The sequence below is a fragment of the Acanthopagrus latus genome, chromosome 4 (assembly GCF_904848185.1).
Source record: "Acanthopagrus latus isolate v.2019 chromosome 4, fAcaLat1.1, whole genome shotgun sequence".
Classification (NCBI taxonomy): Eukaryota; Metazoa; Chordata; class Actinopteri; order Spariformes; family Sparidae; genus Acanthopagrus; species Acanthopagrus latus.
In genome coordinates, this window is record NC_051042.1 from 24,629,400 (window position 1) to 24,645,725 (window position 16,326).

General features: G+C 43.7%; 1 protein-coding gene across 1 annotated transcript; it reads right to left on the bottom strand.

Annotated features, from left to right (window-relative positions):
• Positions 1–4,838: 4,838 nt before the first annotated feature.
• qser1 (glutamine and serine rich 1) lies at positions 4,839–15,838 on the bottom strand. The gene is made up of 13 exons (XM_037095804.1): positions 15,729–15,838; positions 13,613–13,722; positions 12,948–13,082; positions 8,977–12,306; positions 8,481–8,785; positions 8,153–8,269; positions 7,898–8,031; positions 7,627–7,802; positions 7,373–7,510; positions 7,184–7,281; positions 6,600–6,746; positions 6,284–6,379; positions 4,839–6,127 (listed from the first exon to the last, which is right to left on the bottom strand). The coding sequence occupies exons 1-13, from the start codon at positions 15,836–15,838 to the stop codon at positions 5,987–5,989; spliced, it is 5,037 nt and encodes a 1,678-aa protein (XP_036951699.1). The 3' UTR covers positions 4,839–5,986.
• Positions 15,839–16,326: the final 488 nt, after the last annotated feature.

Sequence of the window (16,326 nt, forward strand, 5' to 3'; positions counted from 1 at the left end):
GCTGCTGTTGTCGTCGCGAGACATGTGTGGCGCATAGGGGTGAGGCGCACCGGCGGCTGGGAAAAACCGGTTTGATTGCTGTCCTCCTTCAAGTCTTTTATGTGGAAAAATGAGAGACAGAGCAGAAAGTCGGTAGCATGACAAAAGAAGGAGGAATTTCTTCTGTTGAGCTGCCCTTGACCAAGGCAGAGTGCTTTATGCAGACGACAGGTGTTCTTATGTGTAACTTTAAAGGGGCTCGCTGCTGATCTTACTCATGATCTTACACTAATTCATCATACTAAGTTGATTACAACAGTTGTGTATAATTGTGTTTGGTTTTGGAAGGAAGTTTCAAACTTGCTTACATTACGGACAAGAAGGCATCTAAGGAGGCAGGAGGGGTACGATGAAAGATGCATCATGGGAAATGTAGGATCTGGTGTCCTCGGAGCTTGTTCCCTGATAGGAAATAGCACAAGGACAAGAGCATCTTTCCTCTCTGACTTGGTGCATTAGCTGATGCTGAGTGTCGATCTGATACCAAAGCCTTAATATATGGATGATATGTTACGGTTGTGCTTAAAGTTATACAAGCTTGGTGTTTATGGGTATTATCTTCTCGTGCGGTACAAAATCTGTTGAGTTTTTAGGTTTACGGGACCCTGCTGGGAAGAAGCAGGGTCTCATTTCTGATAAATCACTGACTTGGTATTGAATCGGTGCTTCGATCCTTTACTCACCGATATGGATTTCAGCATTTTTGGCAGTATAGGAGGCATTTCCAATACTGGTATTGGTGTCGGAACGACCCAAACAAGAACAATTAAACAAAATACTATTACAAAATCAACAAGGACTCAGGAATTAAAGGGTGTAATATGTAAGAAGGAGCCGTGTGCTAGATTCATACTCCAAACCAATTGGGGGCTGTGTATCACCAGAGTAAGTCATAACTCCAGCTAACTGTATCTGCAATGAGCTAGTTAGCTTGGTTAGCCGTGCAGGTAGCGGCCTGAACTTGGAACCTGGAGTGTTGGGCCATGGTTCGCTGGTTAGCGTGCCATCATCCGTAGATATCTCTCCGACAAATTAACTGACATCACAACATCAAATCTGTTAGTTCCTCACATTCTGTTAAAAAAAACATTTGTACATTTCTGGATGTTTTCAACTACATTTTTCACACATTACACCTTTACTGTCCATCAAAAAGCTGCTCAAGTAAAAAAAAACCTTTTCCCCTGAATGCAAAATGATATGTCATGAATTTTAACTTCAGTCACAAAAGTAAACCCCACACTTTGAACACATTGCAGACAGCCACCACAATGAAGTTCAAATCACAAGGGCTACGTCAGTCTCTGGCATCAAACAATCTCTGAGCACTAAATACACACAGGCTCAGTGAGTGTGCTTGGTTGGAGCTTTAGCAGGCTTTGTGTGTACATAAACGTGCCCTTTCTATTGCTGCAGATGTGTTTATTGAATTCATACAGCCATCGTGTCCCTGCAGAGGAAAGCCACACTGCAAATGAAAGGTAACTATGAGCCTTCAGTCACAGAGAGAAGTCTTTGCTTGAGGGCAATACTGGTTTCACAACTCTTCAGGTGAATGCGTCGCAGTCTGAAGTGCTGGTATTCCTGAACCCCTCACAGAGCTGACTTCCGTGCTGTAGAATGACACGTGTTTCAGACCAAAACAGAACATAAGACAGAGGAGAACAAAAGAAAGAGAGGAGCACTCCGCTTAACACAATCAGAAATTCAGGCCCACAAGGTTAAAGCAATATTGACTTCTTCTGCTTCTCTCCATGTGCCCGGAAAGCCCTGCATATTTCCCTCTTCTGTCCCCTTCATACTTATCGGTCGCCCAATGTCAGTCACGTAGTAGTTTTGTTGACTAGTTATGATGATGACAAATATTCTGAAGAATTTTCTCCTGGAGGTAGAACAACACACAATGCAAGTTTCTGTTAAGGAATCCAGTCTGACAAGGTGGAAATGAGGGAAATGTTAATGCACTTGACAAACAGAACTTGACAAAACCTCCACAGAAGCGCTGCTGGTAGGCAGAGGTTTTTTTGGGGAAAATGGAATGGGAATCCCCAGCCCTCAAATGCAATGCAGCATAACTGCTATTTGTTCCTGTGTTTCATGATTATGAGTGAGTTTTTTTTCCCCTTTTCTTTACATCAGAAATGAGAGATGAATATTTTGAGCAAGTGCTTCGCCTGCATCACAGTAGCAAAATCATCCACGTGGAAAATAGCAGAAACTAAACCTTACGCAAAAGGAACAAGATCCGACAAGTTGTAGAAAGTACACACAGCACACCTGTACATTTAGTATGAAGTGCAGTATTTCCAATTTTGGAACAATGTTGGAGCATTCAACTAAATATAGTTGAATGGATTACAACAATCACCAGGTAATTCAGATTCAAAATGGATTAAGCTTCAAAGTAATCTGAGCCAACCAGCCCTGGTTATAGTATAAGAGGTAAAAGACTCCTGTGAGAGATCATCTGACTAATGCATCGGTGTTTGAGCAGCATTTTGCTTTCCTAAATGGCTGAGATGAAGCTTGGCCTAACCACACATCATGTACAGTTAAGCAATTAAGTCCATTTGTTTGTTTCCATTCCAGGAGGGGGGAGGCCAAACAAATATCCCAAATCATTTGAAAGGTGGGGAAAATAAAACTCAGACGTTTGAAACATTTGTGTTTTTTTCTTTTTTTCAGGATACCAGGCCAGAGGGTTTGGTGAAATCTGGCTAACTTTTAAGTGTAAAAGTTACAACACCTCCCTCTGAAGTGGAACAAGAGTATAAAGCAGTATCACAACCCAGTCGAGTTCCCTAAAAGTGCAGCGCTGAGTTACTTTTCACTGCTGCCAGTAGATGTTCAGTTGAAGTGGAACATGCCAGATCAGCCTGTTAGCCTGCAGCTGCTAGCTTAAGAATAAATCTCTAACTGTCCTCTCCACAGATTTCTGGTGCACACCCTGCACGGTCGTAGCTACATGAATGGTTAGCAGAGCTTTAATCTGCACCATCATCACACAGCAGGTTAGGTTTTAACTACAGAACATTTCCAAAACAAATATGTTTTGCAGTCTTCCTCAACACACAGCCGTCCAGTTACTGCGCCCTTCTCACATTCTCACGCTGCCTCAAGGGTCCCTCAGTCTGTCTCCCACATATGGAACAATGCAGCGCATTAAAAATTCATATGCTTTTCATCTGGAGAGCAGACATCCAGTATCTGTCTCTCCAAGTTGTGCCCGTGCTGGAATGCCAAACGCTTGCCTGACAGGCCGTCCTCCGCAGCTCCAAAGGACAGAGGACAGTGGCTTTCCTCACAGAGCCGACGCCGCAGCACAGAGACACTTTTGTCTGTCGGGGGCTGCCAGTAATTTTACATTGTGGCCGGACAATTATATTTTATTCAACAGGCTCAAGACCTTCGCAGACGACACAAAGTCAGCCACCAATGAATAGTTTGGTCATGAGAGCATGGTGGGCGAGCATCACGACAAGATTTTCTCGCCTTGCAATGCCAGAGCATGAACTGTACCCTCCAACAAGCAGGTGATGTCAACACTGACTGACCACTCTGAGCTGAGGAAAAGTTGTTTTTTTTTGTCCCCCCCAAGAGTTGGAGACCTGTAGCTGACTGTAATCGGTATATGTAAGCCTATGAGTCAAAAGGCAACGTTTCTTTAGTGTTGATCAGACTACAGCTGTCAGAATGTCTAAGGAAGTTGGCAACACAGCCTCTAAAATAATACCCAAGGACGCCTCCATCAGATCCTGTGCAATGGAGCGGATATTATGTACCACACAACCTTGGTACACGGTCATACTCGTAGTTAAAAGTATTGCAGAGGACTTCACTCACGCCTACAGTTTGTACTCAAGTTCTCCAAAAGTCTTTTCATGCTGCCATTCTTCTATCCATTAAGTGATTAAGGGTACTCTAGGTTCAACAATGTCACAGTGATTACGTCAGTTTTACAAATGTGTTCCTTGTGAGGTTTAAAAAGCCAAATAGTGACACACCATGCTGTTGACAGTAGTCTGATTGTGTACTTTTTGCATGTTTTTCCAATCTTCTTTTGACTTTCCAAATCAAGACATTATGTCATCAGAAACTATTATTTTTTATTTCTGTTGAGAATTCTAAGAATTTGCAGTGGAACTGAATCTACCACTTCAGCAGTCAGGATGAATAGCGCAGGATTTTCTGCATGTATTTACTGAAGCTCAGCCAGTGGCTCTCAAACGTTTTCTGGCATGACCAAAAAGAACTTCACGCCCCCTGCTTCAAGGCTTTTTATCAGTTGTTAACAATGACAGCAGAAGCAATTTAAAAGAGGGTCCAGGTTGAATTTTAGTGGGATTAAACTCTCTTTATCTACACTTTATATATATCATATTCATTCTACTTAGTTTAATTCCCCATGGGTGGCTCTGTGTCCCCCAGGGGGTCCATCCCTCACTTTGAGAACCACTCTTCGAAGCTAAGACCTTCGATGCTGCTACAGCATTTTCAAAACTCAGCCACACTTGAGGCCTAGACAATTGGAATTGTAAGATGTTAAACACTAGGGCTGCACAGTATTGGAAAAAAACTGACATTGTTTTTCTGACAAATGGCGATATGAAAAACATACACAAATTTCCACCAGATAATGTGAGTAGTTGATCAGAGGCTATGCGTGTAATGTTGCACAAGGTGGAAGTTATCATGGAGTGGTGAAAGACCGTGTGGCAACATCAATGTGTTGCTGATGCTAAAATAATATGCGGTGAGGCCCCATTAACCACCTCAGACAAAACATACCAAAGCAGACACCTACTACATGCTGCACTTTATTTACAAACTGCATCTGAAAAGGACAAGATTATTTTTTGAAAGCATAAAACTGGTAACTGACATATAAAGAGTCCGTTTTGGAAAACTGTGAAAAAACAATGAAAAAAGTCTCAGAAATTGTATTGAACAAGAGAACATAACAATATTTACTTCTGTGAAAAATATATATCTATTTGTCAGAAAATGTGGGCTATGTGTGTAAAGGAGTATAAAGACAACTTTTGTTTGTTTCATCTCACCCTCTGATAAGTCAAGGTAGTAATATTTGATTAACAAAAATTCATAAAAAGCAGTACTGGATCGGCACTGACTTGCATCGTAGAAGCAAAGGGGTGTCTGAAGCACAAAAGTTAAAGCACAATATAGATACAGTATATAGGTACTAAATTCTTCCTTAAGAGATTTGCTGCAGTTCCCACCTCGCTTTTCTTTTATACAAAATGTACATTATATATAAGTTGACGCTCCATTACAAAATGGATGTTTTACAAACAGTATATAACTACGGTTATATATAATATATAGAGATATTTTTATTTTTTACAATAAATCAGCTTCTCTGTATGTGAGCCTAGTTATCAAATGATTGACGAAGGCTTTTTGTAAAGGTAGGAAATCAGATTTCTGCATTTTTATTTGCTGTGCTCTACTTACTATGCCGACTGCTTTCTATCTAGTGCATACTCACTGGTTATGATCTGGCATTTAACTAAAAAAAAAAAAAAAAAAAAAAAAGATTTAAAAAATTATATGAATCTATGAAAAGGCCCATAAAAGTGAGCTTGTAACTACAAAAACCTAAAAAGACTAGGAGTAGCATCAAGTGGAAGTATTCCAAAACGCTTCCAAAAACAATGTCCTTGCCCTCTGTTGATCAAGTTTCTGCTTTCTGCTGGGATGCAGCAAAGAAGACCATATCCATTGCTGCTGTCCTGCTGTTCACCTGCTGCCACTTCAAGGCCCCCGAAATGTCTTTCAGGCAAGTCGGTTCACAGATCCCTGATTCAAATCTCTCTGTGGCTGGAAGGAGAGACTCACTCCATCCTTCTCTGCTGCCATTTTGAGCTGGAGGCATCCTCTTGTTTGTAAGTGTTGGACTTTGTTTTAAACCAAAGTCAAGGCTGGATCATCGGCAGGCCTGCTGCACTTGATTGATTAGCTCTCCAAAGCGATCAAAGAGCCCCTCCACCCAAGCTCCATTCTGCAGACACTTCTGTACCGTCTCCTCCTGCCCCAGGTCCCCTGCCTGCACCCGCAGAGATGCGATCTGGAGGGCCGGAACACAAACGCAAAACATCTTGTAAAGAGCTCAGATGTTTCACTCGCAATTTGCATCATCGAACCTGGAAATCATTACTTGACAGAGAATAAAATCTACACTGACCTAGCACAGCAGGCATGCACATGTACAAAAATGTCTCACCTCATCCTTACACATGAGGTACGTGTGGTACTTGTAGTGCTGCAAAGAGTGGTACAAAGAGAACCACTGTGTTCTCTGCTGATCCACTGTATACTCCTGGAAAGAGAAAAGGCAATGGCTTAAAACACTCTTAAAGGACATTTGAAAATGCTACTTCTTTTCAAGCATTAGTCGACATGACAGGGAAGGGAGCATTAGCTTAAGTGCTCCACAGAGTAAAGGACCGAGCAGAGAACACAACATAGTGACATTGTGCCCTCTGCTGGACATCTATTGACAACACAGTGAAGTTTACCAGAATGTTATCTTGTCTCACCTGTGGCACTTTATTAGGCATCTTGTAGGGCTTCATCGTCTTCTTGTTGTAGGCCTTCCCACTGAGACGCACCTTAAAGGCCGGGGTTTCCCCATCCTTCTTCAGTTCGGTCACCACTGAGATCTCTGGGAAATTGTCGAGAGCCGTCTGAAGACAGAACATGAGCGTCACTACTGCTGCATTCCTTTGCATGGCAAAAAAAAAAAAAACTACCTCCGACATGGAAAAGTGCAGTGGAGCAGTCATCTAGGTCGGAATTCCAAGTCAGATACCCACTAAGCTCAAGTTCATTGACATAAATAAACGTGGCATCAGGCAACAGTACACATAGTAAACAATTACTCTGTTACTTTAGTGTTTATTTTTGTAGAAAGTGAAGTATTAGTCTGTAGTAAACGCCTGTTTGCAGCAAGCGTCCATGTCTATTTGAGCAGATTCACTGGGAGGTAAATTGGAGGTTGTAACCAGCGACTTGTAAATACCAACTTGCAACAGAACGCAGCACTAGTTTCATACATTGCAGTCATAGTTTTAAAAATATCTTCAAGAAATACCACAAGATGGAGTTTCAAAGACACACTCACCTTCAGGACCTGTCCTATGTGCAGTTTGTGAAGCAGGCGTTTCCTGTTGTCAGTGATCATCCCATCGACTCTTTTCATATGTGGCAACAGCAACTCATCTAAAAGAAGCCAAAACATATCTTAGTTCATTTGTTGGCCTACTATTAAGACAACAGCTCAATAGAAAACTGTAGCAGTCTATTCACTCACCGTTTGCTCTCTCAAGAGCTATCATTACATCTTCATCTAAGGCAATGCTGATGAGCAGCTCCACAAAGCTCTTGAACGTCTCCTTCATGGTTCGTGTGTTGAGGAGGCGTGAAGCAAACGGCACTGGAGGGTTTAACTCTGAGAGTGCGTTTGTGAGAGAGATGAAAGTTCAGAAGGGCATAAGTGAGATTAAATTTAGCCTGCAGTGATAGCAGCTTATATCCAAACTACATGTAATAAAAAAAATGTCCCACCATCATCTTCTGCTGATGATCCCGAGGCGGTGGGTGAAAACTCCTCCTTCCATTTCCTCCTTTTCTTCGGCGGTGGCTCTGCCCTGGGCTTAGGTTGTTTGGGTCGAGGCTTTTGGCTTTGGGAGACTGAAGGAGGGGTGGCTGTCAAGCCCAGCAAAGTCTTCACCTGAACACCCCTGAGAGCCAGAACAAAGAACGTGATATCACTGAGGAGTCATGTTTTTTTTTTAAAAAAACAGCTGAATAACATAGATCAGCACTCTGAACGTACCTTAGTGAATTCATAGGTTTGCAGCGTGGCTTTCGACTACAAACTCGTACATACTCCCTTTTGTTAACTGTGTCCAAGAACTTCACATATACCCTCTGGTACATGGCCTTGGCATCACCAAAATATCCAAGATACTACAATCACACAAAAAAGAGACAATGTTACAGGTCAAAGAAAAAAAAAGAAAGAAGGAATTTGAATGATGACACTTTCCTCCAAGCACACATGGGTATTAGTATGTCTACTTTTACTTACACTGTTTGTAGCTGAGAAGACTCTCTTTCCATCTCTCAACTCAGGCACAAATTTCTGTAGAAGAGCCTTCTGGACCTTCCAGATGGCTGGAGGTTCACTGCCTGTTCTCATCGTCACCTGAAAACACAATGGAACAGAACAGGCAGAACAGAAAGTACGTGTTCAGTAATGAGTATAAGATCTATCCTTCCACAATTTTGGGTTAAGACACAGATGTATCATTAAAAAAAATGATCCATTACACTGCCACAAGGAAACAGATTAGTTCTGCTCCCAAAAATCCATGTTTCATAGAATAATATTCTGTCCACATTTTTCCTGGGTGTACCTTCAAGGTTTCGATATCCTCATTCCTGACGACAAACTCGTCTCTCTCACGGTACATTCCCTCTCCTCCGCTGTCTGACAGCTCCTCATCAGTCAGTCCCTCGATGGCCACGCTGACCAACCGCACAGCCAACTCGCCCGGTGGAGTTGCTTTGGTCCCCTCTTTGGCTGCAAACACAGTTCCTCCAATGGCAGCGTTTTTTGTCAACATAGGACTGACGTCCTGGGCCAAACAGGCCTCTGTGACAATGCGTGGCATGGTGGGAACTTGGTCTGGCTTCATCATGGAAACAGGCATTTGGTTGTCTGTAGAAGAGTAGCAAATATATGAATGTGTTGAAGAAAAACATTGCCTGAAAGTAATAACTGGACTCTTCAAGTGTACGATATCAAGTAATTCCAGATGCGCATCACACAAGATCAAAAAGCCCTCAAGTACACAAACAATGAATATTACCATATAAACAAACTCTTTCTGGAATAATTGATGTTATTACCTGTCCTGCTTTTCCGATCTGAAGATTCATCCAGAGCTGAAAGCGCTGAGCTGATGCTGTTCCTCAGGGCCTGGTTCTTCCCAGTGTTCTCCTCTTCATCCGAGCTGAATGACGGCAGAGTCTCGAGGTTCTTTTGCAGATCTTCATCCAGACGTTTCTGCTGGGTGCTCACCACTGGGCTCTCCTGGGGAATCAAGGGCCCGGGCAAAGTCTGCAGTTTGGGTGGCAATGCTGGTAAAGCACAAGGCAGTGGTTTGGACACCGTGCAGGGCTTTCTTGGGCGACTAATAGTTCGTGTAGGACTTGGAGAGTATTGCTGTTTGGGTCCAGATTTGATGAAGTCAAGGAAGGACCCGATGAAGCCAGTTTTGACCTCTGGCTGTTTCTCTTCCACCTCACGGATCTTCTGCCTGATTCTCTCCTGCTGCGGACAACCATCATACACACTTTGCAAGGAAGATGGTGAGCTGACATCACTACCCCTGGAGTTTTGCCGCTTTGTTTGCACAGTGCGCTTGGCTGGTCTAGCCTGTCCACTATCCTCCTCAGGACCACCTGGTTTGGTCAGCGACTTAGAGCGAGCCTTCTTCTTGGGAAAGTCTTCACCACCTAGGCCTTCCATGAGGCCATCCTCTGTTTTAATACACTTTGCATTCCCTTTAACTCTGTTCTGGACACCTGAGGGGTCATACACCTGCCCGGCTAAGTGATAGTCATTCTCAGAGCTCCCTCCATCTCCATTTGTGTCTAGCTCAGAGGTGCTGTTATGGTGAACAGACTGACCCTGACAATCTGTAGCCATATGAGCTCCATTTAGAGTCATAGTCATGGTATGGGAGTTAGTGTTGGTGATAATTTGATGTTGTGCTGAAGAGAAACTGGGTGACATGTGCCTTATATCCACAGTCTGGAAGTGACCTTTAGAATCAACTGGGCTCGCCATCACTGCCATTTCAGCCTCAGCAGAGGATGTAGCTTTGACAAAGTCTTGTGGCGTGACGCCACAGGCTGCTACAGTGGCAGCCAGGATGTCATCAACATTTGACAAAATATTTCTGTCATCTGCAAGTAACATGGAGTCAGGGAAGCAAATGGAGTTGAGAGCAAAGTGGTTCTTGGCATCATTTGTTGGCTGACTTGCCGACGGGCTGTAGTGGTGTTTAGAAGAATCAGAGCACCCTGAGCTCTGTTCAGACACTACTGTGCCCTGCTGACTCTGGTTTTCTGTGACACTGGGACCCAGCAGTTCTCGATTCATGTGAAGATACTGCACATGAACAGGGCCCAGATCTTGAACTGGCTGGATACCTTGTACCGATACCACCTTTGATGCGTTTTGACCATGGTGGACAAGGGGCTGCTGGAGCAGAATCATCTGGTTATGATCAAGAAGAACCTGAGTGCTAGGGACGGTGATAAATTGGGGGTGGGCTGACGGGGTCTGGCTCTGGGACTGACTATGATTCTGGTGGTTTTGTTGATGTGGCTCAGGAGATTTGAGTTGGAGAGCGTGTTGCTTGAGCTGTTCTGAGCTGAGGGGTCCGTGTGAAGATATAATACTGGAGTTTTGGGTTTTCATGTTGACAGTTTCCTGACCATTGGTACCACTTAGATGAATGTGCTGTTGACTCAGAGCACCCATCCTTTCGGCCTTTCCCTGTGTTGCGTTTGCATGACCCAGTCCCATGAGGTGGTCATCAGAACGTGAATTGCTTCGAATGACGCTTTGTGTTTTGTTATGATCGTCCATTTTTGAAACAACATAGATGACATTGTTGTGAGCGGACATGCTGTTAGCTGCAGCAGAAGCCTCCATAGATGCCTGCTGAAGAGCATCAATGTCCTGGATAGGAAGCTCTTCAAGTTTCTGTTTGCCATATGTTGGCTTTATGTCCTGTACTGAGGATCTGATGTTATTCTGTAAGGCTTGAGCAGTTGAAGAGTAGGTTGGCAAAGGTGCAGACAAAACATATTTATGGGGCTGTGTCTGCTGCTGGGACAGTGTGTCATGTGTTTTAGCTCCCAGTGAGGCCTGCATCAAAGAGTAGTCCTGTGTAGAATTTGATGAGGACAGACTCCGCACACATGTGGGTGAGTAAGATGAGTTAAGGGACTGGTTAAGAGATTGTCCTGTGGCATAGCTCTGAGACCGAGTCACCAAAGCCTGCCCCTGTGACTGAGATGTAAAAGTCACATCTGAGGCACCCTGAGTGTGGGATGTGGGGTAGCTCTCAGAGAGATTCCCCTGACACAAGCCCTGGACCTGGGCTCCATACTGGATGTCCTGCTCCTGGCTTAGCCCAGGACTGGAAGAGTAAACAAGAGCCTGACTTACAGATGCCACATTGTCAGACTGGCTGGAGAGGGAAGGCAAAGTCTTGTAAAGGGGTGAGAGTTTGTCTGAGGTGGAATGAGTGGGTTGTGACTGGGTGTGGGGGGTGATGTAGGGTTGAGACAGACTACTCGACATCAGGTTTGATAGCTGGGCTGACTGCTGATTAGCAATCACTGAGTTCTGCTTCTGTCCAGGGGGGGAATAATGCTCAGGAGAGCTTCTTGTATGGTTCTGAGAGTGCTCGTGACGCTCTTCAGCTAGTTTGGAAGGGCAGTCTTTAGACTTCTGCAAAGTACTGGACGAATAAGCTTGAGTTACAGAGTCAGTTTTGGGTTGTGGAGCACGATTGACCCCTTGAGAGGAATCTACTCCTGTGGAAGGGCTGCAGGACACTGGAGTCTGACGGGATGGGTCCTGCTGGTAGGACACATCCACTTCACTGCCAGAGCCAAAGTACCCCTGTAAGGAGTGCTCTGAATTAGGCAATTGCTCGGAGGCCACATGGCTGCTGGAAGGCCTCTGGTGGTGTTTGATCACACTACATTCACGCTGAAGAGCTCTTTCAATTGAGCCCGAGAAAACCGTGGCCCCATAGGGTTGAGGTGCACCATGAGGGGTTGGCAGGGTAGAAGGCAGCAAGCTGAACTGGGGTTGCAGAAGGTGTGGGGCTGACTCCTGGGCTGAGCGGTACGTGGAGGACTGGACAGGCAAAGTCGAGCCCAAAGAGGGGGCAGAGAGATGGTTGAAAGCCAGTGCAGTGGGGAGCACTGTCTGGCCTGGTTTTAAATGGAGAAGGGGGTCATGGTGAGAAAAGAGGCCGTTGGTGGAAGTGCTGAAGGCAGGATCCTGGAGAGCCAAGGAAGGGTTGGTAGCGTAACTCCTGGAAGGGTAGGCACCAGCGTGCTGATAGGACGACAAAGCAGCAGGAGAGGGGAAAGTGGCAGTTGAAGGTAGGGCACCGGTCAAATACAGTTCAGTGGTGGATGAATTGGTACCTGTGTTGAATACAAGAGACAATATAAGGACAGGAAAATTGAAATCATATTATCCGAGCATATACACAATAGTTGTGATAAACAAAGAAACATCAGTAAGCAACTACATTTTGTTAATCTCTGTAAATTCAGTAAAGTTTTTGTCCAGGTGTTTAAGGGCCAAAGTTCCATGTTTCAGCCCTGTCTGCATTGATTATATTATGCAGTATCAGTATCAATACAAAATGTGCTAATGCCAATTGCTTCAATAGTTCAGAATATTTACATATTTTATCTTTTTATCAGATCACATAATGCAGATTTTCTTTAATTGTCACCAAGATCTACAGGTAACTTGAGGTTATTTAAATCTTTTGTTGTATCTGTCCATCCTTTAATACAGGTTAATGTGTAACGTTACCTAGTTTGATACACAATATCATTCTGGACTTTGAAGTGTAGATTCATTGATTAGATCATGATTAGATCCTTGGTGAGGCTTCATCAGTGAATATATTTCACCATACCATGTATAAATTAAATTATTCAGGTTAGGTTGAGTAAAAATTAAAGGCCTACACACACGGTACAATGGGATTATCTGGCAAAACTGCAGTAAGTAATGTGTAATTAAACCAGTGAATGAGGCTGTTTGTTCTCACCAGCAGGCCATGATGGGGGTCTGAAAGGAGGAAGCAGTGAGGCACTAACAGGACCAGCCTGAAGGCTTCTAGACTCCATGGCTGACAGGAAGCTCATGATTGAGTTCTCAGAAGTATTACTGCTTGAGTCAAGTGCTGTTGACAGGAACAAGGGGAAAAGAGGGATAACAACAGAAATTGGCACTGAGTAAATACAATCTGTCTGATGTGCCAAGTAAATAAGAGCCTTAAAAGGGTTACCAATAGTTCACCCAAACTGCAAAAATCTTGTATTGGTCAAGCTGTAGTAACTACTCATGCAGACAATTGTGTTCTGTGACATCTGCTTCTGTGATTTATGCCTCCATCCTAATACAATAAAAAGTGGAATGAATTTAGTTTGTTTCAAATATTTCAAACAACAGGCCTAAAAAATAGAAGTGAGGAACTAGTTTCTACTGAAGAAACTGCCTCAATTATCACTCAGCTACAGCAAGGCCCATGTGCTGTCCGGCTAAATTACTTTTTTTTTTTTAAATATAGTTTTGTGTACCACAAATGAAATTACATATAAATCCACCATTTTGATTGGTTGCATATGAGACATTGGGGTGTAGGTTGTCAAGGTAGGCTTATTGAAATCTGGGTGAACTGGCCCTCCTGTGTGTATTGTATTAATAACTCACCTGCTGCAGCAGGAAGGTGTGATGTAGTGTAGGTGGGGAGCTGGTGGGTGGATGTGTAGCCTTGCCGCTGGAGGAGCTCTGCATCAAGGTGTGCTGCACCATAACTGGAACTGCATCAACAAACAAAAACACGAGAGCTCTCATCTCCACAACAGCAGTGACGCACGCGACTATGTACGACCCAAATCCGTGACCTCACTTGACACACAGCATGCTTGTTGTTATGTATTAACTCTGTAAAGTCTTGGCTGTTTACTGAGTAACACACTAGCTACAAAGAGTTCATAATGAGAATCAACCACACACTCTATATGTGTCCAGTGTATATACAAACAGATTAACTAAAACATAAAATTTAAGTTATATTCATCTGAGTGGGAATAACCAGCAGCTTGAGTTCATAATTCTTACTTGTAAAAAATCTGAATGGCTGTTCACACTGTCAAAGTCAAGTGTAATCAAGTTAGCCTGAGCCAATTAGGGAGAAAAGTTGAATCTCTGACATATATCTTTGTCTCTCCAGGGAGAAAATTCATAGGAAACAGAAAATAAATTCTGAGGTAATCAGATGCAGCCAGCTCGAGCCAGTGCGTTCTCTTTTTTGCCAGAAGGTAAACATCTGTGGAAGAGTGAGGTGAAGAAGAGTCATCCGCCTCTTTTTCTGGTCCCTTCAACAGCCTCATACACAAGCCAAAAATGTTTTATTATGCAAGTCTTCTCTGCTATTTGACTATTAATTTTCAACAATAAATAACTAAGCTTAATATATAGTCACTGCTGCACAGATTTCTGCAAGGGTTTTTGTTGACAGTGCTGGAGAGACGTTAATTAAACTGCATGTTTGTAATTAAGGTCACAGTTAGTGGTGCTATTGTGCTGGACTGCATTATAGTGAAATGTGTTTTTAATATTTTTTCCTCCCCTTGTGTTTATAAATTGGGCGGGCTTAACAACATAAAAACATGTCATAATATAATGCAGGCCAGTGCAACACCACTTCAAACTACAACCTAAATAATAAACATGTAGTTAAATCATTACCTCTTTGACATCCTCGATCTAAACTGAACATTAGCATCTTCGTAATAAGTAGAATTGTAGGCCAGATTTTTACAGGTGCACCTACTAAAGTGGCCACCGATCATTTCATGGTTGATCTATTATGCAATTATAGCAAAAGCAAGTGCCAATCCATCAGTCTATTTTTAGTCAGTCAACAGCCACAAACCAAAGCTATTTGGGTCATTCTGATATGACACAAGGGAACCGAGTTAATCTCAGCATTTTCTAACCTGTATAAGGTATATTTTACTTCAATTTACTATCAATCACAGACATATCTAAATTGTTGAACGCTTTGATTCTCTCCTTAACCTCATTTTATGGATCATCCTATTAATCATTGCTTACAAAGGAAGCACACTGGGCACTACATGACTTCTCTATGGCAGAAACTACAACTTTGTCATGAAGTATGGTACCTTTTTGTTAGCATATTAGGTAGTAAGACATGATCTTACAGTCTTGAGCTACTGTGTTTTCCAACTTTGATAGGTTACAACTACTTTGTGCTACTACATAAAATACAAAGTAAACCGTACCTACTACTCTCCAAACTCAAATAAAGACAAATATGCAGCCTCGGACACGTCGCCCCATAACTCTTAGGTAACAACACCAATAGCTAACTTATGCACCACTTATTTGAAGTGCCATAACTGACATGACTAGCATCGGTGGCTAATTACCTATCTTGTTTTGGCTTTGCTGAGCACCTGTGGGTGAAGAAAACAGGCCGATAAAAGGACAGTTTTGGCTGCCTAGCTGCTCAACTTCGTAGAATTATTGAATAAATTAATCTCTGGTGTGGACCAACTCTGTACAGGACCATGCTGCTGGTACGGTGTGCTAGCCAAAACTAGCAAGGTGGGCGACAGTTAACTATCAGGCGGCTACCAAACCACTGACAAGTCAAAGCCGCCACAACTCCCACTAAATTACGACATTTGCCCGGTTCCGCCAGTGTTTCCCGTAACAACAAGGACCCCTATACTTAAACTAGGCCCTTCCATCACCAACGTTTCCTTCGTAAGGTGCCCTCTCCTGCATCTTTTACCTTGGCTTGACACTAGCTGTGCTGCGGTCATAGGCCCAAGAAGCTACGGTCTGTGCTGGTGGAGCCAGCGCGTCCGCAAAGCTGGAGGTCGGGTAGTTCCTGTCCATCATCCGGTGAAAGATTCACTTCCCCGACGGAGCTTCGTGGAGCAGCGGACGCACATCATAGCAGCCTGGGTCCGACCCACCGAGCGAGCGAGCGAGGGAGCGAGCGAGCGAGCGACCGGAGCAGGCGGGCAGTCCCGTCCCGAGCACCGCACACACGAAGCCGCCGTGAAGCTGCGCTATGTCCCGGATCAACGTGGAGCTCTCGCCTTCAAGAGTGATTTGGTTAATTTCTGTTCATCTCCCGTCATGGAGAGCCGTGCAAGCCCTGCATGGTTTCACGTACCCATGTTGGTTTATTTCCCAGGATGCACCGCAGACTCTGGCTGGAAGTTTTGTAGTTTTCCTTCCTTCCACCTAGAAGTTCAGCTCCAGGCCCCCTCCCCTCCTCCCCTCCCCCCTGGAGGGATCCTGGGACCATTTGAGAGGCAAAAACTTTTTTTTATAAACATGCCCCAAAATCTACATAGGATGAGATTTGTTACAGCCTGGAT